Here is a 23,666-nt window from a genome sequence, read left to right as displayed (position 1 = left end):
ACCACAGATCGAGGTAGTTGGGTGGGAACATATGGGTAATGTGATCCTTCAAGTAAGCTGGTCCCAAACTTTTAAGCGTTTATATACTAATAGTAATACCTTGAACCTGGCTTGGTAACAAATCCCCAACCAGTACAGATCTCTGAACAGAGGTGTTATATACTGGCAGTGTCTCTTTCCTGTCAGCAAGTGTGCTGCAGCATTCTGCACTAATTGGAATTTCTGGGTCAAGTTTGAGGGAAGCCCCACATAGAGCACATTTCACTAATCTAATCTTGAAATCAACAGTGCCTAAACTATGGTGATCAAGCTCTCCCAGTCCAAGAATGGCCACAGCTGTCATACAAGCCAGAGCTGGTAGAAGGCATTTCTAGCCCATGAGGCTACCTGTGACAAAGCTGGATCAAGAAACACCCTCAGACTGTTCCCAGGCATTGATCCATGCCCTATACAGCCTCTCCTAATTCAGATATTTGAGTAAACGGGAGTGCAAGAGCTGTCTTAAAGCCTTTGCCAAAGTCTCTTTAAAGTTGCTGTCATGTGAGAGAACTGCTTCAACGGATGTTTGAGCCTCGGCTTTAATCCCTGCTCAACTGATGAGCAGGGGTTAAATCCTGTTGCTTTAGCTGTGCAATCTTGTTACTTGCTGGGAACAGGATCATACAGCCCAAGGCAGAATTAAACTATGCCCTCACACCCCATCAGCTGATGTCGCTAATGATGTCAGCTGATGTGTGAATGGGCAAGGTTTGGGGGAAAGGGCCTCCTAGGCCAAATTGGACCCTTGGAGGGGACATGATTGGTCTAGAGGCTGGACCAACCCCACCCTTGTCATGGCCAAATGAACAATTCCAGTGCTGTTCTCTGGACTCAGTCCTGTAAGTTGGAGTGAAACCACTGTAACTCAGTGCCCTCAAATTCCCACACAGCCAGTCCAGGAGGATCCCATAGTAAATGGTAGAAAAAGCTGTAGAGAAATTGAGAAATAGGAGCACGGTTGCTTTCCTTGTCTGAGCCTCAGTAAAGGTCATCCATCAGGGTGACTGTCTCAGTCCCATGGCCAAGCCCGAAGCCACATTGGAATGGGTCTGCATAATGTGTGTCATCCAAGAATGTCTACAGCTGCCCTACCATGCCCTCTCCACCACCTTCCCTAAAACGGGAGTATTTGCAACTAGTTGGTAGTTATTCCTAAACACAGGGTCTGAGTGATTTCTTTAGGAGATGTTGTACTACCACCTCTTTCAAGGCAAGCCAAACAGTAACCCATGATGCTACTAAGTGTTAACCGCACTTGGGATCCAACCAATCAGACCGCCTCTGTTACGTTTAATAAGCCATAGCCTCAAGCACCCTGTCACATCATTCAGCTGTATAAGTTCAAACTGACCCCTCCTATGGCTTTGAGTACTTTGCTTGGGATGGCAACCTATGCAAGTCAAGGTCACTCTAAGGCAGCCTTTTCCAACTAGTGGACCACCAGGTGTTGCTGGACCACAACTCCCATCAGCCTCAGCCAGCATTGCCAATGGTCAGGAAAGATGGGAATTGTGGTCCAACAACATCTGGTGGCCCACTATTTGGGAAAGGCTGCTCTCAGGTCAAGCAACTTTATCCTCAAAATGTACAGCTAATGTCACAGCAGGTCCTCATATGCTCCAAAGGACCTTCCTTCACAAGTGGAATCAGTAATGTCTGGACTGTTTGAAATAATTGCACCAGCTGGCTGCTTGAGGATTCAGTGCAAGCTGCAAATTTTGCCACCTTCGCTGCCCGCACTGCCACATCGCATTCAATATTATGTGCACTAACCAGTGTTCAGGTGGCTTCAGAGAAGAGTTGCCCCACTTGACCTCTAGTCTGGGGCCAGTGTTGTGTAGAGGTTAGAGTGTTGGACTGTGACCTGGGAAACCAGGGTTCAAATCCCCACTTAGCCATGAAGCTCATTGGGCGACCTTGGGCCAGTCACAGTCTTTCGGCCTAACCTACCTCACAGGGTTGTTGTGAGGATAAAATGGAGAGGGAGGAGAACCATGTATGCTGCCTTGAGCTCCTTGGAAGAAAGGTGGGATATATATAGCCATTATGTAATCATACATCCAACAAGAGTAAAGTGGTTACCTAAACTGGAGGAGGAAATTCAAAGCAGATTAATTTCCCCTGATCTATCAATTATTAAAGCTCAACTAATGTCCACATCTCAAACTCTAGAGGTTTACAGTTGCTTCCATCTTATATTATCTAAAGTTCGAGAGCCTCTCATTGTTAAATCTATGAATAAACCGAGAGGAAGAGTCCTTAGGACGAAGCCTTGGTTTGATCAAGAATGTTTAGTATATAAAAGACACCTTAAGGCTAAACACTTAGACTATAAGAATTCTAGAACTCAACAAAACCTGGCGAAATTCTGCGAAACAAGAAGGCAATTTAAACACCTAATAAAAAAGAAAAAACAGCTAGCTCTAAAACAATATTGGCAAAGCCTCTTGCAGGCATCTAAACTGAAAAACTCTACTATTTTTTGGCGACAAATAGCCCAACAGTGGCCTAAACCATCGTTTAAATTTGAATGTACAATTGCCCCAGTCGTATGGGAAGAATATTATGCCAATTTGTTTCAAAATACTAACTCTAGCTCTCGGAATCCAATGTACATACCAACTGATACCCCTTCCTGGCCGCCTATCTTAATGGAAGAGATTTTAGAACTTATAGCGGACTTGAAGCCCAACAAGGCTCCTGGACCTGACAGTATACCTCCGGAAGTGTTCAAGACTAATGCCACGTGGTGGGCCCCAATCCTTGCCGTATTGTTTACTACAATAAACTCTACGATGCAAATTCCTGAGGGTTGGGGAACCGCAATTATTGTACCCATCTATAAGAAAGGCTCTCTTTTAGACCCGGCCAATTATAGACCAATAAGTTTGCTAAACATAATAAGCAAACTGTATACGAGCTATCTTTATAAAAAACTATTGCATTGGATAAATCTAAACTAAATTTTGGCCCCAGAACAAGCCGGGTTTCGTCTAGGGCGTTCAACCCTTGATCATGCCCTTGTTCTGCAACACTTGATAAACAAATATAGTTGCAAAAAGAGAGGAGCCATGTATACGGCTTTTATTGACCTCAAATCGGCATTCGATCTGATTTCAAGAACAAGACTATTGGAGAAATTGTCAGCTCTGAATATAGATAGGCGCTTACTATTACTTATACAGGGTCTATATGCCAACACATATTTGCAAATGCGCTGTAATAATATGGGGCATTTAACTAATCCAATTCCTACATTTAAAGGACTAAAGCAAGGCTGTATATTGGCGCCCCTTCTGTTTAATATTTATATTAACGCAGTAGTGGAAAGCCTTGCCTCTTCTTCCTCCCACTCTCCGAAATTGGCTGGTGCCTCGAGATTTTGCCTTCTTTATGCAGATGATATAGCCCTCTTATCTCTAACACCGATTGGATTGAAAAGACTCCTGAGGGCATTTGCTTCTTTTTGTTTGAAGGGAGAACTTGTAATAAATTATGAGAAAACAAAGGTCCTTGTATTTACAAGGAGAAGAATACATCATGTATGGAGAATTAATAATTATTCTATAGATCAGGTTAAATCCTTCAGATATTTGGGGATCGTTTTCCAAGCAATTGGTTCCCAGCAAATGCACTTTAAATATTCATTGCTAAATGCAAAGCAAACAACTAAGGCCTTACTTTCATTCTTCTATAACAAGGGAGGCCAACTTGTTCCACCTATTATAAAAGTTTTTGTAGCAAAAGTTATTCCACAACTACTTTATGGTGCCCAACTATTCATAAGCGAGAATATCTCAAGCTTAGAATCTATTCAAAATTCATTTCTTAGAGCTATCCTTGGAGTACCTTCTTGTGTGCCTAGCTTTATATTGAGGTTAGAAGTTGGCCTTCAGTCTATTGAATCCCTTGTTTGGAAAATGAAAATATTACTATGGCTAAAATTGCTATTTAATCCGAATGGATTGGCCCCTCATGTTCTATTAGATTCCTTTCATTCTCCTTGGGTTAAATCTGTCCTTGATAAAATATCCAAACTAGGATTTTCTCTCCCAATTATTTTACAGATGGGCCTAGATTCAGCAAGTACAGCAATTAAACAGCGTATTAATGACAATGATTTTCAACATCATTTAATGCAAATTAGAAACCAAAGACATAATCCTAAGTTTTTCACTTTAATGATTTATTTATCGACTTTGGAATTACCTAAATATAGGAGAGCTTTTACGTTAGTTAGGTTGAATATACTTCCCTCTGCTTTGTTAATGGGTAGATATAACAAAACACCCTATTCCGAAAGACTATGCCCATGCGGAGCTGATGAGATCGAGACCAATGAACATGTGCTTTTTCGTTGTTCCTTTTATCATGACTTAAGACAGCAAATACTTGTGCCCATTTTAAAGTCATTACCTGTTAGATCAGAAAGATTTTATCCAGACTATTTGCTAGGGGATTTTTCTCCCCAGGTCACTTTTGCAGTAGCTAAATATACATCTGCTGCAATTCATTGGAGAAAGTTATGTGTCAAGTGTCAATTTCTGTATATATATGCGATTTTTCCTGCCGTTGTTGTTTTTATGTATAACTGGTCTTCGACTGTAATAATAAAGATTTGATATGTCAACTCCCCATTTCATAGTGCCATTCCATAGTGAAACCAAGGCTTTTACAGGATCATTGGCTTTCTTTGCTCAAAAATCCCCCAGAGCATTCAGGAACCCATCAGGTTTCATCAGTCTCCAAGTGTGGACCATCTGAACAGGGCCAATATCCTTGTGTGGTGGGGGAGGGGATTGCTGTCATCAGTCCAAACTTTACCACTGATAATCCAGCCATGACAAGGGAGTGCATTGCTCTCCCCCTACCATTGGTCCATCCCTCATTCCACACAAAAACTACATCAAGGGTGTGTCCTGCCCAGTCTTTTGGGCCAGTGGCCATTTGAGACAGCCCCATGGTTATCATGGAGGCCATGAAGTCCCAAGTTATTCCAATGGCAACGTCTGCATGGATTTTAAAGTTATCCAGGACTATTGTCCCGGGGCTCTCCATCACTGTGCTAGAGACCACCTTCGTCAGGGAGGTTGATGGACAGCAGGATGCTTGCTAGACCAGCAGCATCCCCAGTCTGTGTCTGTGGCCCAGCACCAGATGCGAACTCCCAAAGACCATCCCAAGATTAAGTAGTTCTCTGGTAAAGGAGATGGTTCTTCTGTGATGGCAACCCCCCCCCCCCGTCTGACTTGGTGCTGTACCGAGTACTCAGATAGGCACAGCTAAATTAGGTCAGGCCCCCCCAAATCAACTGTCCAAGTCTCAGTAATACATGCTAGGTCAGTCCCTTCATTCATTATCAGGCTGTGGATGAGCATGGTAGTGCAGCAGCCAGTTTTTCTTAACTGGAGTGATAGTTCTGGAATACTGCCTTCTTTAACACATTCGTTTATTAATTGACAAACTTTGTTTACCACAATCCAAACTCTCCTTCTTCAAAAGTTAAAGAAAAGGAGAAAGAAAAAACCCAGTTGCTTTCACTTTTATTAATTGTTAATGGGAGTTACATACATTTTCAGAACCCATCCTATTTATGATTGAAATGTGTTTTAATTCTTTTGAATATTGTATTTTAGATTTTGTAACCTGCCCTTGAACCTGTTGGTGAAGGGTGGGTTATTATTATTAGGTTTCTCCTTAGTTTCAACATCCTCCAGCCCGATGAACTTCAAGGAAGTTCATTCCCCTTCTTAAAATTCCAGCAGATATAATAACTTGAATTGGCCTTTTCAGAACTGCTTGAGATGGAAGTTAGCTGGCACATGAGTGGACTCTATTGTCACATCTTTGGAATGTCTCTTCAATTCTACCAGTCTTCCACATGTCCTTGGGTAGTTTGTCCTCAAGAATCAGAGCTGTTATTTCACTTGAGTTCAGTATTCTGTTCTGATGGCATGCTGCTTTCAGTTGATCGTAGCCGCCATCTTTTCCAAAACTGATTCATCAGTTTGTCAGTATTTCCATCTTCTATTGAGTTTCTGAGTGGTCGTTTGAGCCTCTGGCATAGGGTACCTCTGAGGACATAACATTGTTAGTCTTTGACCCAGAAGGAAGTGAACCGGGGTCACAGCTGCAGCACTGGGGAACTGGAGAAGACCTGCCCTGGGAGTGAGTACTTGAACATCTGGGTGCTTGCTTGCTTGCTCCTCTGGGTTGCTGTCTCTCAAGACAGCTGAGGTCCCTGGAAAGTGCTGCAAGGACTGGGACCCCCAGCCTGACCCTAAATCCAGAGAGAGGCTGCAGTCAGTCTTGCAGCCTCTTGCTTCAGCTCCTGGATGGGTCGGGGCATAAAAGCCTGGTGGCCGGTCTGCTGCTGGCGGGGTGGCCACCAAAGGGGACATCCCTTGGGGAGTCCCTTAAAGAGTTCAGAGAGCGAGGGTGCTACCCCCTTCTATTTTTAAAAAAAACAATCTAGAGGAGATTGGTAGTGGGGAGGGCATACAGCACATGTGTAGTTCCTGCCCAGGGTGAGAGTCTGTGCAGTGAACTGAATGATAGGAGAAAGTTGCCAGATGCCTTCAGAGTGAGAGTCTGCAACTGGAAGAAGGCTGGTCCTCCTGGGTGTGAGACAGGAGGGGAGTTGATGTGCCCTGTGTGAAAGATATTGAGTGGGTCTGACTGTTCCCAATTCTCTCAGAGGCCCACTGGGATAACTGAGTCAGGTAGGTTTTGTTGGTGGGCTCTTGTTGTGTGCGTATCAGGTGTTTAGGAGGAGTTTTAGTAAGGAGGGATATGGGTGATGCCACCCCAGTCTCAGTGATCATGGGTAGAGGGAGGTATAACCATGGGGAGATGGGGAGCCACCATAGAAGATGAAGGCAGGCTGTCTACACCTTGTTCTTCACTTCCACTCCTCCCATGGATGGGTACCTCGTTGCTCATCTGCTGTGCCCACTGGCCTGTGTGTGCTGTTGTTTAATTCTAGATCAATACACAATAAGACCATGCTCACCCATGACTTGATCATGAATGAGGGTGCTGATTTGGTGTGCATTACTGAGACCTGGATGGGTGAACTGGGAGGAGTTGATCTGACCCAGTCTGCCCACCTGGATATTCAGTGCAGCACCAGCACAGACTGCAGAGACAGAGGGGAGGGGTTGCTGTGGTCTACAGAACTTCCATCTCTGTCACCAGGAAGCCACTGTGTGTTGGGGCTAGCTGTAAGGGCCTGCACCTGGTGTTGGTCCAAGGAGACAGTAAAGTAGGGTTGCTGCTGGTGTGCCATCCATCCTGCTGCCCAGCACCTTCTTTGACTGAGCTGGCAGAGGCCATCTCGGCTGTGGTATTGGAGGACCCCAGAATGATAGTCCTGGATTGCAGTGTCCCTGCTGCGGCTGCCTCTAGTATTTCAGCTGACGACTTCATGGCCTCCATGACGACCATGGAGCTGTCTCAAGTTGTCACTGCCCTGACGCATAGGGCAGGGCACACCTGATGGTGGACAGATTAAGATGGACCACCCCCGGAGACTAATGGAATCACTGGATTCCTGAATGCCCTGGGGGAGTTCCCAAGATATAGAGCAGGTGACCTTGTTGAAGCCCTTGTCATGCTGTGAAACAACGAGGTGCATTGGGCTCTTAATGCACTTTGCCCCTGAGCGCCTGGTTTGCACTTTGGTAAACCAGTGAACTGAAACAGCAATGAAACAGGCTGGATGACAGCTAGAGCGCAAGTGGTGAAAGACGTGCTGTGAGACTGATCAGGCACAAATAAAACATTGTAACCGTGCCTACTGTGTGGCAGCAAGGGCGGCAAAGAAGGCTCACTTCTCTGCCACCATCGCATCCTTAGGGAGCTTTTCCATATTGTCAGGGGTCTGTTGAAATGGAGTTTTAGACAGTTTGGAGGCCCACTGTGAATTGTTTGCAAGGCACCTTGAGGGTAAAGTTGCTTGCCTCTGTAGCAATCTTGAAGCCTGATCCACACCTACTGAAGTCCCCAATGAGGTGTCTAGTGCAATGTCTGCTGCAACTTCTTGGGATCGGTTTCAGTTGATGCAGCCTGAGGATGTGGACAAGGTGTTTGTGCCAGTGTGGCCAGCAATGTGTCCTCTTGACCCTTGCCCTCCTTGGCTTATTAAAGCTTGCCTCGGTGGGTTGACCTAGTGGATCCATGGTGTGGTCAACAAGTCATTGCGGGAGGGAGTGGTTCTAGCTGCCCTGAAAGGGGCAGTGATCTGACCGCTGACTCATTGACTTGTGACAACTACCATCCAATCACAAATACTGCCTTTTAGGGAAGATGATTGAGAGGATTGTGGTGCAGCAGTTGCAAGTACTCTTGGATGAAACAGATTATGCTGACCCATTCCAATCTGGGTTCAGGCCCGGTCATGGGACTGAATCAACTTTGGTTGCCCTGATGGATGCCCTTTTCAGGAGGACAAGGGGAGTGCAACCCTGTTATTCTTAACTTGATCTCTCGGCAGCTTTTGATACCATTGACCATTATATCCTGGGCCGACTTGGTGAGATGGGTATCGGAGGCACTACTTCACAGTGGTTCTGATCCTATGTCCAAGGTCGTTTTCAGAGAATAACATTGGGTGACTGTCTTTGGCCTCCTGGCAGTTGTGCTGTGGAGTGCCACATGGCATCATCTTGTTCTCAGTGCTATTTAACATCTATATGAAGCCTTTGGGAGTGGTCATCAGAAGATTTGTGGGGAAGTGTCAGCAGTATGCTGATGATACCCAGCTCTATTTCTCTGTAACATCTGAATCAGGAGAGGCTGCACAAGCCCTGGACCACTGCCTGGACTCGGTAGTGGGCTGGATGAGGGCCGGTAAACTGAGTCTGAATCCTAGCAAGATGGAGGCACTGTGGGTAGGTGGTTCCTCAGTTTGGATAATTGGTCAGTTGCCTGCTTTGGATGGGGTCATACTCCCTCTGAAAAGCAGGTCTGTAGTCTGGGAGTGCTCCTGGATCCATCTTTGTTGCTAGAGGCCCAGGTAACTTCAGTGACTAGGAGTGGCTTTTACCAGCTTCGGCTGGCAAGACAGCTGCGGCCGTTTCTGGACCGGGATAGCCTGACCATGGCTGTCTATATACTGGTAACCTGCAGGCTGCACTTGAAGTTGGTCCGGAAGCTGTGGCTGGCTCAAAATGTGGTGGCGTGACTATTCCTTGAGGCAGGGTATCACCAACATGTCACTCCACTGCTGAAAAAATTGCACTGGCTACCCATTAGCTACTTGCTTAATTTCAAGGCTCTAGTTTTGGTGTTTAAAACCCTATAGAGCTTGGGACCAGGATACGTGAAAGATAGTCTTACCCTTATATTCCCAGTCGATCACTGTGCTCTGCAGGTGAGGGCCTCCTGCAGATACCATCTTATCAGGAGGTCTGTTCTGAACAACATAGGAAGCGGACCTTTAGTGCAGTGACACCTACCCTTTGAATTCCCTTCCCTTACATATTAGACAGGTGCCATCTCTGTTATCTTTTCGGCACCTACTAAGAACTTTCCTCTTTGAATAAGCCTTTTAAGTAGAGACCTTATCCCAGGCTGTGTCTGTGTTGGAATTGCTTTTTAAGATGTTTTTAAAGCTTTTTTTTTAAGAGATATTTTTAAAGATGTTTTGTTTTAATATATTTTAAAGTCTTTTTTTATGATGCTTTAGAGTGTTTTTAGTGTTTTGTTGGCCACCCTGAGCTCCTGCCTGGGAGGAAGGGCAGGAAATAAATAATAAATAAAATGTAAATGAAGATTATTAGTTTAGAGTTCAGTACTGCTTCTATTTCAGAGTTGTTTCCATCTCTTCATATGACAGAGCTACTTTCCCCAGTATTTTCTTTAAACAGGTTTTGACAGAATATTCAAGCCTTTCTCCAAATTCTCCTCACCATGCACCTTGTACTACAAAGAAATCTTAATGTTGCTGCTGGTCTGTTTGCAACCAAAGGTGTCTCAAGTCTTGGTCTGCTCTTTTAAAGGTCTTGGAATTGTCGGAATAAATAACTTTACACAATCTATGCCTAGCAACAGATCTTCTCAATGACAGTAGAAAACACTTTGTGCCTTGATTTGAGACAAGTTCCAAGTTGCTGTCTTTACAGCACATATAAATGTGCCTTTCCCAAAGAATTTGTTGATGTTGTGCTTCAGGTCCTACAAAGTCTACCCTGCTCATCTCAAATGGGCCTGTCCTTTAGTAATGGAACAGCCATTTTCTTCCCCCACTTGTGCTTGATACCACTTGCACATGCTACACTTTTGAAACACTGTTTTTAGCAACTGTCTGCTCTTTATAATCTAGACTTTCTCTTTAATTTGCATAGGTGTATCTCTCAATCCGGCATGCATTAATCTTTCATGTTGATATTGTGGAGTTCTGTGACCTTACACCTTGGTAGTAGTATCCATCCATGGGTGTTGCTGCTCCAAACTGAGATTTGATTTCTGTAGTGTTCCATCCACATGCATCAAACTGTCCTTGTGCTGAAATGGACAATTGCCAACCTTGTGTCTCATATAGGAATCCCATGGGCCCATCTCAGTTCTGCAGCAAAGGTTTTTGTCTGACTTCTACCGGCCCATTATCGTACTGGGCAAAATATCTCCTCAGCAGTCAGAGGACCTCTCCATTTGTGTTGTGGATTTCTGAAGTTGAATATTAAACGCTGTATCCAAGCCATCAGTCAAAGTACCTTTTTTAGCTGACTATCTTTTTAGTGCTAGGACTGGGGGTGACATGTCCTCATGAGTTGCTGCAGGTTTGCATGGCCATCTGAAGGCTTCCTTTGAATTCTGGATCCCCTTTCATGGAATCGTCTGCCAACATACATTGTGGCCATTCACGTTCAAGCAGTGATAAGCAGCAGGGTCCCTTTCATCAAAGGTGACATTTTCTTAAGTCCTTAATATGCTGCCCTCTGGTAGGGAGATCAGCTGGATTCTCATCTCCTGCACAATGGGACCAATATAGAGGGTCAGCTAAACCTTGAATTTCAGTCACTCAGTTGGCTACAGAAGGCTTCCACTGCCCTGCAGTGCTATGAAGTATAGGTGGGATGCAGAGAATGGCCCCTCCTGAATTTAGGGAGTAGGCAGGATTATATGGAAGGAAGTGTTCCCTAAGGTGTCCTGGACCTAAGCTATTCAGGGCTTTAAAGGTAAATGCCAACACTGAGCTATGCCTGGAAGCAGATTGACAACCAGTGCAATTGTTGCAGGATTGGTGTAATTTAATACTGTGGGCATTCACCCATTAAATGCATTACCGCTACATTGTGGATCAGCTGAAGCTTCCAAAGACTTTTCAAAGTTTGCCCTGCGTAGAGCACATTGCAATAATCCAGCCTAGATGTAACTAAGGCATTTGTTATTGTAGCCAGATCTGACCTCTGGAATAGCTGAGTCATCCAGGTATAAAGCCAAGTCCAGAGGCATCCCCAGTGTGCCAACCTGATTCTTCAAGGGGACTGCTAGTGTGTCTGAAACAGGATGAATACTCAGATCTCCGTAGTCCTGTCCAGAACATAAAACAGATGGGAACATGGAAGCTGCCTTATACAGAATCAGACATGTTGGTCCATCTCGTTCACCATTGTCTACACTGACTGACAGTGTGGCTCTCAGGGTTTCCAGCAGGGAGTCTCTCCCAGCCCTATTTGGAGATGCTGGGGATTGAAAATGCGACCTTCTGTGTGCAAGGCAGATGCTCTGCCACTGGGCTACAGTCCATCCCCATAGATCTAGAGTGTATCCTGCTTTATGAGTGGGGGCAGATATCATTTGGGATAGCCCCACAATTGTCATGGAGGGAATAAAGTCCTGAGCCACTCTCAACAGGGTGATTTCTATAAATGTCTAAGTCCCCCAGTACAACCAGGAGACTCCAATGCCACATCTAAGATCACCCTGACTAGGTGAGGAAGGAAGAATGTTGGGCAGCAGAATGCATATTCTGTCCCAGCCACGTATCTTCAAGAACAAACACTCAAATCCAGACGATTGCTGAACAAGGGAGATGAAATATTGATAGACCACATTGACTCCTCCTTCCCTCCCCTCCCCTGCATCCTTGGTTGATATATTGTACAGAGGATCATGGTGTACAGAGCTGGCAGAAATTGACCCCAGCCCATCTTCCACTCAGACCTCCATAATACATGCCAGATTAGCTTCCTGATTGAGGATCAAGTCCTGGATACCCATAATTTTTCCATTAACTGACCTGGCTTTCAGTGTACCACCTTTAGAATAGGGAGGTTACCATCATGGTCACCTAAACCTTGCTTGGCAGGAAAACTAGAAGGAAGGGAGAATTGCAAATTCTCATGTCCCTTTCCTTTGTAACATCTGGGGGGCATCACGCTGGCTATCTCTTGAACTTCCAACATTAGGCTTTCACCGGCAGTTTTTTCCTTCTTTATAATTGTTACATAACCTTAGAGATTAGTAATTCATTTATTAGTAGTTCAGAAACAAGGTATTGCATAAAGATGAAATATACTACTATGACAGAAAACCTCTTATCACTTAAAACTTCATCTGATGAAACTTTTACAATGTGCAGTGGTCATTTGGAGTTATCTGCTTGCATGTACAGTACTTGAAAACTATGGTGGCCACCATAAGCCTGTGAGGCAGTAGCAGTCCTGTCTAGTCATAAGAGCTTGGGGTAGCCAGTTTGGGTGTCAGACAGCATGAATCTCCAACTCTAAGAAACTTCTCCTGTCAATGTAGATGGAGAAGCTGCCATTTGCTCTTCTGCTTCCAGCCCAAACTATTTGGGCAGGGATTTAATCTTTTTCATCCTTGTGCCGAAACATAGGATGCAACCGTTACCATGAAATATTATAAACAGGAATAAAAAGGGAAAGGGAAAACAACTTTCTCTTTGTGTGATGAGTGCTTACACCATTTTGAGTGGAAAATCTTCTGCAGAGATTTGGGTCATTCCTTTAAAAATAATAATGACAGTGGCTGTGGTAAAGCAAAACTGTACATGTGGGTAAGACCCTTAATTTGTAAGATAGGGGCAAGGTATTAATCCAATCAACTGTACCCCTGTACCTGAGGCCCAGATAATTAGGTAGCCTTCTTTACCTGTCTGTACCAGTGTTTAGCTAAATTCAAAAGACACTAACAGTAATGTTGTTTTCATTCCAGATGGGAATGACCAGTAACCCAAGCCCCTTCGCACAGCCATTTAGTCAAACTGGAGGGCAGCAGATGGGAACAGCAGGAGTCAACCCTCCATTACCAAATAAGCCAGGCATGGCAAATAGTTTGTCTCCTTTTCCTTCAGACATCAAGAGTGTTTCAGTTACCAGTGTGCCAAATATGGTGAGTTTTCTGCCGCTCACAGTTTTTCTCCATAGTTTTTGTTTGTCTTCCATTGACACAAATTTTTCAAGCTGATAAAAGTTTGACCTAGAAAAGACAACTTATATTCAGCTGAAATGATATTAGATCTCTCATATTGTAGGAGGAAATACAGAACAATAAACCCTAAATGGCTTGGAGTCCCGTTAGTCAATGTGATGTTTTTGACCATTGTACCAGGTCATATTCTAAGAGACACGTGTGTAGACACTTTTCCTTAGCTTGATATTTGGCATCCTTGTGCAGCATTCATTTCAGCAGACTTTGCAGGAGTATTTCTGATGGACTGTACTGCTGGAATTCAATTTATTGGCCACTTTTGTGAAAATAAGCTGAGAAACATTAATTTTTATGCAACTTTTCAGCTTCAAAAATGGAGTGTAGAAAACTTTCCTATAAGTGAAAGTCCCCCCCCCACCTCTACAGCACATAGAATCTCTTCAGTATGTATACCAAGGAAGGCAGCTACTTCTGGAAACAAATTAGAGTGCTTTACATTCTCATGTTTGGGGACTCAGAATATTTTTTGCTTAAGATATATTAAGTTAGTTGATAGTACACGACCAGTCAGGGTTTGGAAATCTGATTATTGAACAGAAATGCAAACTGGAATAAACTGTTGAAACCATCTGCTCTGATCTCTCTCTCCCCCTCCCCCCCCAGTTGTCCCTTCTCCTGCATGTCCTTCTACTCTTTCCTCCTCCAACCCCATTTTCCTTGATAAATTTGTTACCCTGCAGTCCCCGTCTAAACCCTTTACACGGCCCACTAGGTGCCCTCCTGTTTCCTGGTTGCCATCTGCCCTGCTGTTCTCCTTACTTTCCTCCTTGCAGTCACTCCCTCTCTTTTTTTCTCCATTCCTCCCCACCCCACTGCTGCATTCAAACATGTCAATATCTCCTAAAAAAAACCCCACCCTTTGACCCATTTTCCCTCTACCCTTCCCCTCCAAACTTGTGGGACTTATTCCTGCTGTCTTGACTTTCCCTCCTCCAACTTCACTCTCAGCCCCTGCCTGCAATGTGGGTTTCTGCTCCCCACCCCTGGCATTCCATTGAGCTGGGTTCACAAAAACCACTGACATTACTTGATTCTCATTTTATGCCTTAGGTCTCCATGATTCTCATCTTAGCTTGGCCTCCCCTTGCTTAATTGTTCTTTCCATTTTTTCATAGGTGTAAGCTCTTCCGCTGCATTCCTTCTCTCTGTTAAGGTCTGTTCTCTCTACACAAACTGTCTCTGGATGACCTTATTAAATCGCATGGTTTTTAGTACCACCTGTATACAAGTGAAACCCAGTTCTGTCTGTCCCTGAACTGTCCTCCCTCACTCCATATCCCCATCTCCAACTACTTTTCTGATATTTCTGCTTTGATGTTTCATCATCATCTCAAACTCAACATGCCATAGACTGAACTGTTGAACAAGCACATAAGCTTGGCTTTATCCCCATATTCAGTCCATAGCCTAATTGTGGTGCTTCTCTCTTACATATTAGAAAAATAGTACTCTTTCACTTTCCATTTGGCAAGAACTGGTCCATGCTTTGGTCATCTCTCATCTATACTACTGCAGTCTTTTCCTTCTCTGGGCCGCCTTAGTCTAACCCTGGCCCCTTCCTTGTCTATTCAGCCATCTGCTGCCAAAATTAAGAACAAAAGAAGAGTCCTGCTGGTTCAGGCCAGTGGCCTATCTGGTCCAGCATCCTGTTCTCACAGTGGCCACCCAGATGCCATCAGAACCTGAACGCAACGGCATTCTCCCTTTAGTCTCCAACAGTGGAGATACAAACATAACCATGATAGTTAGTAGCCATTCATAGCCTTATTATTATTACATTTGTCTAATCCTCTTTTAAAGCCATCCATGTTAGTGGCCATCACTGACCCTTTTGGGAGTGAATTCCATAGATTATCTATGTGCTGTGTGAAGAAGTTCTTTTTTTATTTGTCCTGAATCTTCCAACATTCAGGTTCATTGAATTCTAGTGTTACAAGAGAGGGAGCAAAACATCTCTCTATCCACTTTCTCCACACCATGCATAATTTAATACACCTCTATCATGTCTCTCCTTTTCTCTAAACTAAAAGGCCCTGAGTGCTGCAACCTTTCCTCATAGGAGAGTTGCTTCATTTCCTTGATAATGTTATGCGCCCTTTTCTGAACCTTTTCCTGCTCTACAATATCCACACAGTATGCCAAGTGTGGTCACGCCATTATGATATTGGCAGTTTTGTTTTCAAATCCTTTCCTAATGACCCCTAACATGGAATTTGCCTTTTTCACAGCTGCCACACACTGGGTTGACATCTTAATCAAGCTACCCACGACAACCCCAAGGCCTGGTTTCTGGTCAGTTACTGTGAGTTCAGACCCTATGAGCATATATGTGGATTTAAGTGGGGTTTTTTTTGCCCCAGCATGCATCACTTTACTCTTGTTTACATTTAATTGGATTTGCCATTTTACCGCCCATTCACTCCGTTTGGAGAGGTCCTTTTGGAACTCTTTGCAAATACCTTTTTGTTTTAATCAACCTGAACAATTTAGTATCATCTGCAAACTTGGCCACCTCACTGCTTACCCTTAACTCTAGATAATTTATGAACAAGTTAAAAAGCATAGGTCCCACTGCTGATCCTTAGGAAACTCTTCTTTGTACATTCCTCCATTGGGAAACTGTTCATTTACTCTCTGCTTCCTGTTTCCTAATGGGTTCGTGATCAACAAGAGGATCTCTCCTTTTATTCCATGAATTTTTTTGTAAGTCCAAGTACACAGTGTCAGCAGGATCACCTCTATCTCAGTTGTTCTTTGTTGGTACTCTCAGAGAACTCTAATAGGTTAGTGAGACAGGATTTACCCTTGCAGAAGCTGTGCTGGTTCTGCTTCAGCAAGGCTTGTTCTTCTGTGTGGTTGGTTATTTTATCTTTAACCATACTGTCCACTAGTTTTCCTACAACAGATGTTAAGCTGACAGGCCTGTAATTTCCAGGATCCCCCCCCCCAAACCCTTTTTAAAAACTGGTGCTAAATTGGCCACTTTCCAGTACTCGGGTATGTTAAAAGGTCAGCAATCTCCCATTTGAGATCTTTTGAGAACTCTTGGGTGGATACCATCCAGACTTGGCCATTTGTCAGCTTTTATTTTGTCCGTAAGGCCTTAGAAGTTCATCTGGTGTCACCACTATTTGCCTCAGTTCCTCAGATTGCCTTCCTGCAGAAGTTAGTTTGGGCGCAAGGGACTGCCCTATATCTTCTGCTGTGAAGACAGATGCAAAAAATGCATTCAACTTCCCTGCAATATCCTTATTTTCTTTTACCATACCTTTGTGACTCCCTTGTCATCCAAGGGTCCAATAGCCTCCTTAGCCAGTCTTCTGGTACTAATGTATTTAAAGATTTTGTTGTTGGTGGTCTTTATGTTTTTAGTAGTGTGCTTCTAAAATTCTTTTTTAGCATCTTTTATTATCTGTTCGCATTTCTTTTCTCCTCATGTGGACAAGACTTCCATTTTCTGAAGGAAGCCTTCTTGCCTCTGATAGCTTCTTTAACTCTGCAAGTTAACCACTCTGACATCCTCTTGGCCCTGATGGTACCTTTTTTCACCCACAGTATACATTCCAACTGGGCTTCTAATACTGTGGTTTTAAATAACTCCCACATATATTGAAGTGATTTGATTCTCTTGACTTTGCCTTTCAACTTCTTTATACCAGTCTTTTGGTTTTGGGGAAAGTTTTCATTTTTGAAGTCAAAAGTGACTATGTTGGATTTTCTTGGCAATCAGCCATTTATATTAAATTTAATAGTACTGTGTTCACTGTTCCCAAGTGGTTCAATAATACAACTCTCAGCAGGTCCTGGGTGCCACTTAAAATTAAGACCAGGGTTGCCATCCCTCTGTTCAGTCTTGTGACCAACTGTCCTAGGGCACGGCCATTTAGGATATATAAAAATTTTACCTGTGTATCGGGGCAGGAATGCATATGTAGCCAGTCTATGTGAGGGTAGTTGAAGTCACCCATTACAACAACATTTCCACTTTTGGATGCTTCGCTGATCTCATTTTTGCATCTCAATATCTCGTTGAGCATTTTGATTAGGAGAACAATAGCATGTTTCCAGTGCTAAATTTCTTTTGGAGCCAGGTGTCACCACCCACAATGATTCTGTTGGGGGCTCTGCCTGTTTTGGGATTTCTAGCTTGTTAGATTCATTGCCTTCTTTCATGTACAGAGCAACGCCACCTCCAGTGTGTCATTCCTATACTGTTCATATCCAGAGATAACCATGTCCCATTGGTTCTCTCCATTCCATCTTGTTTCTGTTATGCCCACAGTATAAATTCTGTCCTCTAAAACCAAGCACTCCAGTTTGCCCATCTTGGCTCAGAAGCATCTAACATTAGCGTTTAAAAACATACTATGTCTCTCTTCAAGTGTCTTTGGCACTTATGTTTTGGCTTGCAGTGCTTTGTTCTGTCTGCATTGCTATCCTGTTCACCTGCACTAATAATGCCTAGTTCTACTCCTCCCCCATTTAAATTACCACATGTTTTTTCTCCTTCATCCCAGAGCAGAGATTTGTCGAGAGCCAGAGCCCCCTCCGCTCCTGTCAGCCCCCCCCAAAAATCAGTTTAAAAGCTGTTCTGCCATTGTTTTGATTTTAAGCACCAACAGTCTGTTCTATCCTGGTTTAAGTGGAGCCTGTCCCTTTTGTACAAGTCCATCTTGTCCCAAAATGTTCACCAGTGCCTAACAAATCCAAACCTCTTCTCCCAACTCCACTGTCTTGTCCACACATTGAGGCCCACCAGATATGCTTGTCTAGCTGGCCCTGTGAGTTTAACTGGTAGCATTGATTGATTGATTGATTGATATCTGGCCCTTCCTCCCAGCAGGAGCCCAGGGCAGCAAACAAAAACACTAAAAACACTTTAACCATCATAAAAACAGACTTTAAAATACTTTAAAACAAAGCATCTTTAAAAACATTTTTTTTAAAAGCTTTCAAGACTTTTTTTTTTAAGAAAGGTTAAAAACATTGGGTTTTTTTTAAAAAAAAAGTTTTAAAAGCATATTAAAAAGCAGTTCCAACACAGAAGCAGACTGGGATAAGGTCTCAACTTAAAAGCCTTGTTGAAAGAGGAAGGTCTTCAATAGGCCGCGAAAAGATGACAGAGATGGCGCCTGTCTAATATTTAAGGGGAGGCACAGGGTAGGTGCCACCACACTAAAGGTAAATTTCAGAGAAAGCTACCTTGGAGGTCATGGCTTTCAACTTAGCAACCTGAATTTCACTTCCAGGACCTCACAACTGCATTTCTTCATGTCATTAGTGCCAACATGCACCATGACCATCTCCAGCTCCCCAGCATTATATACCAGGCTGTCTAGATTACAAGTGACATCTGCAGCCTTTGCACCAGGCAGGCAGTTAAACCTGCAGTCTGCACATGTATCATACACCCAACTGTCTATGTTCCTGAAGATCAGCTTGCCCTCCTGGATCCCTCCACCCCCTGAAGTGGATCCTTAGCACAAGAGAATAACTGCTCATCACCCAAGGAATGGGTCCCTTCTAAAGAATCATTTCCCTCTTCCTCAAAATGATGACCTCCTTCCCTGAGACCCTTATTTTCCCTGACAGCAGGAGAGCTATCCTCCTGGGAGTGGGACACAGCTATAATATCTCTGAAGGCCTCATCCACCAATCTCTCTGCCTCTCTCAGCTTCTCGGGTCAGCCACCTTGGCTGGGCGATAAAATTGCGAAGGAACAAAGCTTTTCCCTGATAGCCAAGCTTGCTACAGCCTTCCTTCCACTAGACTTTAGCTCCTGAGTTAGAAGTTAATACTGAATTTGGGCCCTAGCACACAGTGCCCTTATGATCCCTTATTAGTCTGAACTGTTGCTTTAATCAAATAATTAAATAAATGGGTGTTACTTACCCTCTTGTTGCTCTTCTGCTTAACTTGCCTTGATGGGGCTCCCCCACTTGTTGCTCTGATTACATAATACTAGTCCTAAAATCCGTACACTGGCTTCTTGTCCATTGCTGTATCTTGCTCATGCTCCTTGCCTTCAAAACTTTCCATGGCCTGCTTCCCTCTGTGCTTTTATATCCCAATAACATGCCAGCTTGTGGTCTCCACTTTCTGCTCCACTATCCTCTACTGCCCAAAGGCCTCTTCTTTCTTCAAATGACATCACCCTTGCTCCCATAATACTGCATATGCTTGGAACTCCCCCCCCCCATACCCGTATGATGCCATTTGTCTTCATTTAAATCCTTCCTCAAGACTAACCTTTTTCTCTTAGTTCCCATGCCCTACTGCAGCCTTTCCCAACCAGTGTGCCTCCAGATGTTGTTGCACCACAGCTCCCATCAGCCTCAGCCAGTATTGCCAATGGTCAGGAAAGATGGGAATTGTGGTCCAACAACATCTGGAGGCACACTGGTTGGGAAAGTCTGCCCTACTGTATAAGCTTAGGCATGTGCAACTGAAATAAATGCATATTGGGTGGTATTCCATGTTAGCTCTACTCTGAGTAGTCTGTTGTTGTTAATGGACATGACTAACTTAATTTCATTGGGTCTACTCTGAGTAGGAGTTGGTTGAATACAATCCACTGCTTCCCTGTTTACTCATTCATTTCTTTGCTTCCCTTGTGTCAAATTTTAAATTGTTTGCTCCTCACTATAGGGACTTACTGTCTTGCACTCTCTAAAACACCAGGCACACTGATGCTGCTATATAAACATAAATTATGTTACTAAAAATAATGCACATTTTGAGGTTAAGTCCAATGCTGCCATTCAGTTCACAGAACATCTTTTGATTCAGCAGAGGCTTCTACTATCATTAGAGGAGAGGAGGCAGTTTTATCCAATTCCCCCTTCCTGATCCAGCTGCCCATGCTTCACCCTCCCCCAAAAATCTGTTGGAGTTGCAGGGACTCTCCAAAATGGCATGATGACTTTTAAAAAAAGGGTTAGACAAATACATGAGGTGGATAAGGTTATCAATCGTAACTAGCCAACAATGGCTATGCTCTGCCTCCACAGTCAGAGGCAGTATGCTTCTGAATACCAGTTGCTGGAAACCGGAGGAGGAGAGAGTGCCTCTGGTAAGCCAAGAAGAAACCTTGGCTGCTGTTCGTGGTTTGTTTGAAGTGATTCCAGGTTTGGACAACATGACAAGCGAGGGCAACGCAGGCAGGTCAGATAAAAGTTTTGCTCCCTCTCTCATAACACTGGAACTCACAGACATCCAATGAAACTGAATGTTGGAAGATTCACTACAGACAAGAGAAAATACTTTTTCACACAGCGCATTGCAAAACTATAGAATTTGCTTCCGCAATGATGGCCACCCAATTTGGATGGCTTTAAAAGAGGTGTAGAACTGCATGGAGGACGACTATCAGTGGCAACTAACCCCAATGGCATTATGCTTCTGAATACCAGTTGGTGGAAACTGAGGAGGGGAGAGTGCTTTTGGGCACAGGTCCTACTTGTGTACTTCCCATAGACATGTGATTGGCCACTGTGAGAATAGGATGCTGGACTAGGTGGGTCTTTGGCATGATCCAGCAGGTTTGTCTCAGGATCTTAGAGCAGAGGAGGAGCGAAATTGGGACCTTGTACAGCATGTACCAGCACACTGCTCATTCACGTTAATAGTACAAGCTCTGAACAGGGTGGTTCATGACAGAAGCTATTGGTGGTCACTGATTCATAGGGTTGCCATAAGTTGTGATCGACTTGAAGGCACATAACAACAACAAAAATACTTTGTCACAGCCAGTGGGGTGCCCTCCAGATGTTGTTGGGCATCATCCCTTGCCATTGGCCTTGCTGGCTAAAGCAGATGGGAATTGGAGTCCAACAACATCTGGAGGGCACCATGTTGGCTACCTCTGATGTAATGTGATGTGTGTCTTTTTGTTCACTTCTTGAGTTCATATACCAGCATCTTCTCCGCATTGGATAGCTTCAGTAAATCTACACTACTGAGATTTTGTAAAATGTGAATTAACAAATCAGGTTGTATGAACCAGATTATTGCATTGAGGAACTAAGTTTGCTTGAGCTTAGAGGTAGGAAGGGCAGGAAAAAAACTGGAAAAATTTGGCCATGTGTGTGTCTTGGGGGAACGCTTTTTTCCTGTTTCTGCCAAAGCCTTGTTTTGTGGTGTGTTTGAAACATTTGGGGAGGAAATGTACTAATCAGGGCAAACCAGTTTTGAGAAGTCCACAATAAATATGATGACAAATATGAAGAACTAGGAGCAGCAGAAATGAATAGTGATTGCTCAGAAAGTGAGAAAGTATTCAGTAAGTCCGCCCCCCTGTTTTTCTCATTTCTTTTTATGGAGATGAGTGTTTTATGTCTGCTTGATACTGTGAAGGATGACAGGAGAAATAATAATTTCCAGAATACATAAGACTTTCTTTTACTGTAATCTTGATGGTTTCTCCTGTTTTTGTTGGTTTTTTGCGTTTCTCATAAACTCATAAAATAAAAGAGATGTTCAGCAGCTTGTAGCTTCATTTGCAACATTTTTAAAAAAATAAAAATAAAAACAAATTAAATTTGCAATTATTGTATTTCTGAATCAACTCTATTTTAATATACCAATCAGACCCCCACGCTACAGCAGATCCGCTTTTTTGCGGTTTTTGCTTTCTGGCGGGGGTCTGGAACCTAACCTGCCATATGAGTGGGGCCCTACTGTAATACGTTTTATGTTTTTAAAGTGAATTGAGATCTGTAAAATGTGCTAAAAAAAATAAGCATTGCATATTTTACCATTTTCCTCAAAATTTCCATTTTTTCCATGGCTTCAAAATTTCCAGAAATTTTACATCTCTACTTGTGCTTAGAGATGTAAAATTTCTGGAAATTTTGAAGCCATGGAAAAACCAATTTTTTTCCCCCCCAGAAGAAAATGGAAATTTTCAGAAAAATTGAAAAAATGCAATATTAGCACTTTTTACTGATTGAAAGTCACTTTGTTACTTCAGGAACATTAAATGTAATTATGTACAAGTTAGTTTGGCATAAAATTATATTTGGTATATTAAAAGTACATTTTATTTCATTTTTTTCTTCATTTTTTCAATTGTTCCAATTTTTCAGAAAAAATAACAAAAAGACTTTGGAAAAAAAGGGAAAAAACAGTTTCCCCCCTAATTTTTCCAGTTTTTTTCCGGGCCTTCACATCTCTACTTGTGCTATAATTCCAAAATATGGAGGACCTGGTATTTGCATAATTTTATATGTCTCATGAGTGGATATTTATTTATCTATTTATTTATTTATTGCACTTGTATACCGCCCCAAAGCCGAAGCTCTCTGGGCGGTTTACAGCAATCAAAAACATTAAAACAAACACACAATTTAAAAACATATTTTAAAAACAATTTAAAACACAATTTAAAAACACATGCTAAAATTCCTGGGAGAAGAGGAAAGTCTTGACCTGGCGCCAAAAAGATAACAGTGTTGGTGCCAGGCGCACCTCGTCAGAAACATCATTCCATAATTTGGGGGCCATCACTGAGAAGGCCCTCTCCCTTGTTGCCGAGCTTCCCTTGGAGTAGGCACCTGGAGGAGGGCCTTTGATCTTGAACATAGTGTATGGGTGGGTTCGTATCAGGAGAGGCGTTCCATCAGGTATTGTGGTCCCAAGCCATGTAAGGCTTTATAGGTCAAAACCAGCACCTTGAATCGAGCTCGGAAACATACAGGCAGCCAATGCAAGCGGGCCAGAATCGGTTTTATATGTTCGGACCGTCTGGTCCCTGTTACCAATCTGGCCGCTGCATTTTGCACAAGCTGCAGTTTCCAAACTGTCTTCAAAGGCAGCCCCATGTAGAGTGCATATAACCTCTCATTTTTGTAGGATTTTTTTTAAATTGTGTATTTCAAAAAGGCAATGCAGAGCAAAAACTTGCCTGGAGGAGTGACATATAGGTGTAATTTCTAATTTTCAAACTCCGATTGTTGGGTCCTAGGAAGATCACTGGCCTTATTTTGTTGTTTTGCACAATTGATAACTTTGAAACTAGGAGTCTTAAAATCAGAGCTTGGAAAATTTACTTTTTTGAACTACAACTCCCATCAGCCCAATCCAGTGGCCATGCTGGCTGGGGCTGATGGGAATTGTAGTTCAAAAAAGTAACTTTTCCAAGCTCTGCTTAAAATCATGTTGCTGTTTAT

General features: G+C 43.2%; 1 protein-coding gene across 6 annotated transcripts in view; it reads left to right on the top strand.

The window, feature by feature from the left end:
* The window catches only part of CREBBP (CREB binding protein), a 167,840-nt gene that overhangs the window by 12,085 nt on the left and 132,089 nt on the right, over positions 1-23,666 (top strand). For 4 of the 6 annotated variants that reach the window (XM_061600150.1, XM_061600149.1, XM_061600154.1 and 1 more), the window contains exon 3: positions 13,222-13,398. The exons of 1 other annotated variant lie outside the window; for it this stretch is intronic. In XM_061600150.1, coding sequence (XP_061456134.1) covers positions 13,222-13,398 — 177 coding nt within the window. Of the gene's footprint in view, positions 1-13,221; positions 13,399-15,739; positions 15,800-23,666 lie in introns of those variants that run through there. One more of the 6 variants, XM_061600153.1, reaches the window with a different exon arrangement.

This window comes from Rhineura floridana, chromosome 17 (assembly GCF_030035675.1).
Source record: "Rhineura floridana isolate rRhiFlo1 chromosome 17, rRhiFlo1.hap2, whole genome shotgun sequence".
Classification (NCBI taxonomy): Eukaryota; Metazoa; Chordata; class Lepidosauria; order Squamata; family Rhineuridae; genus Rhineura; species Rhineura floridana.
This window is presented reverse-complemented; position numbering and strand designations above follow the sequence as displayed.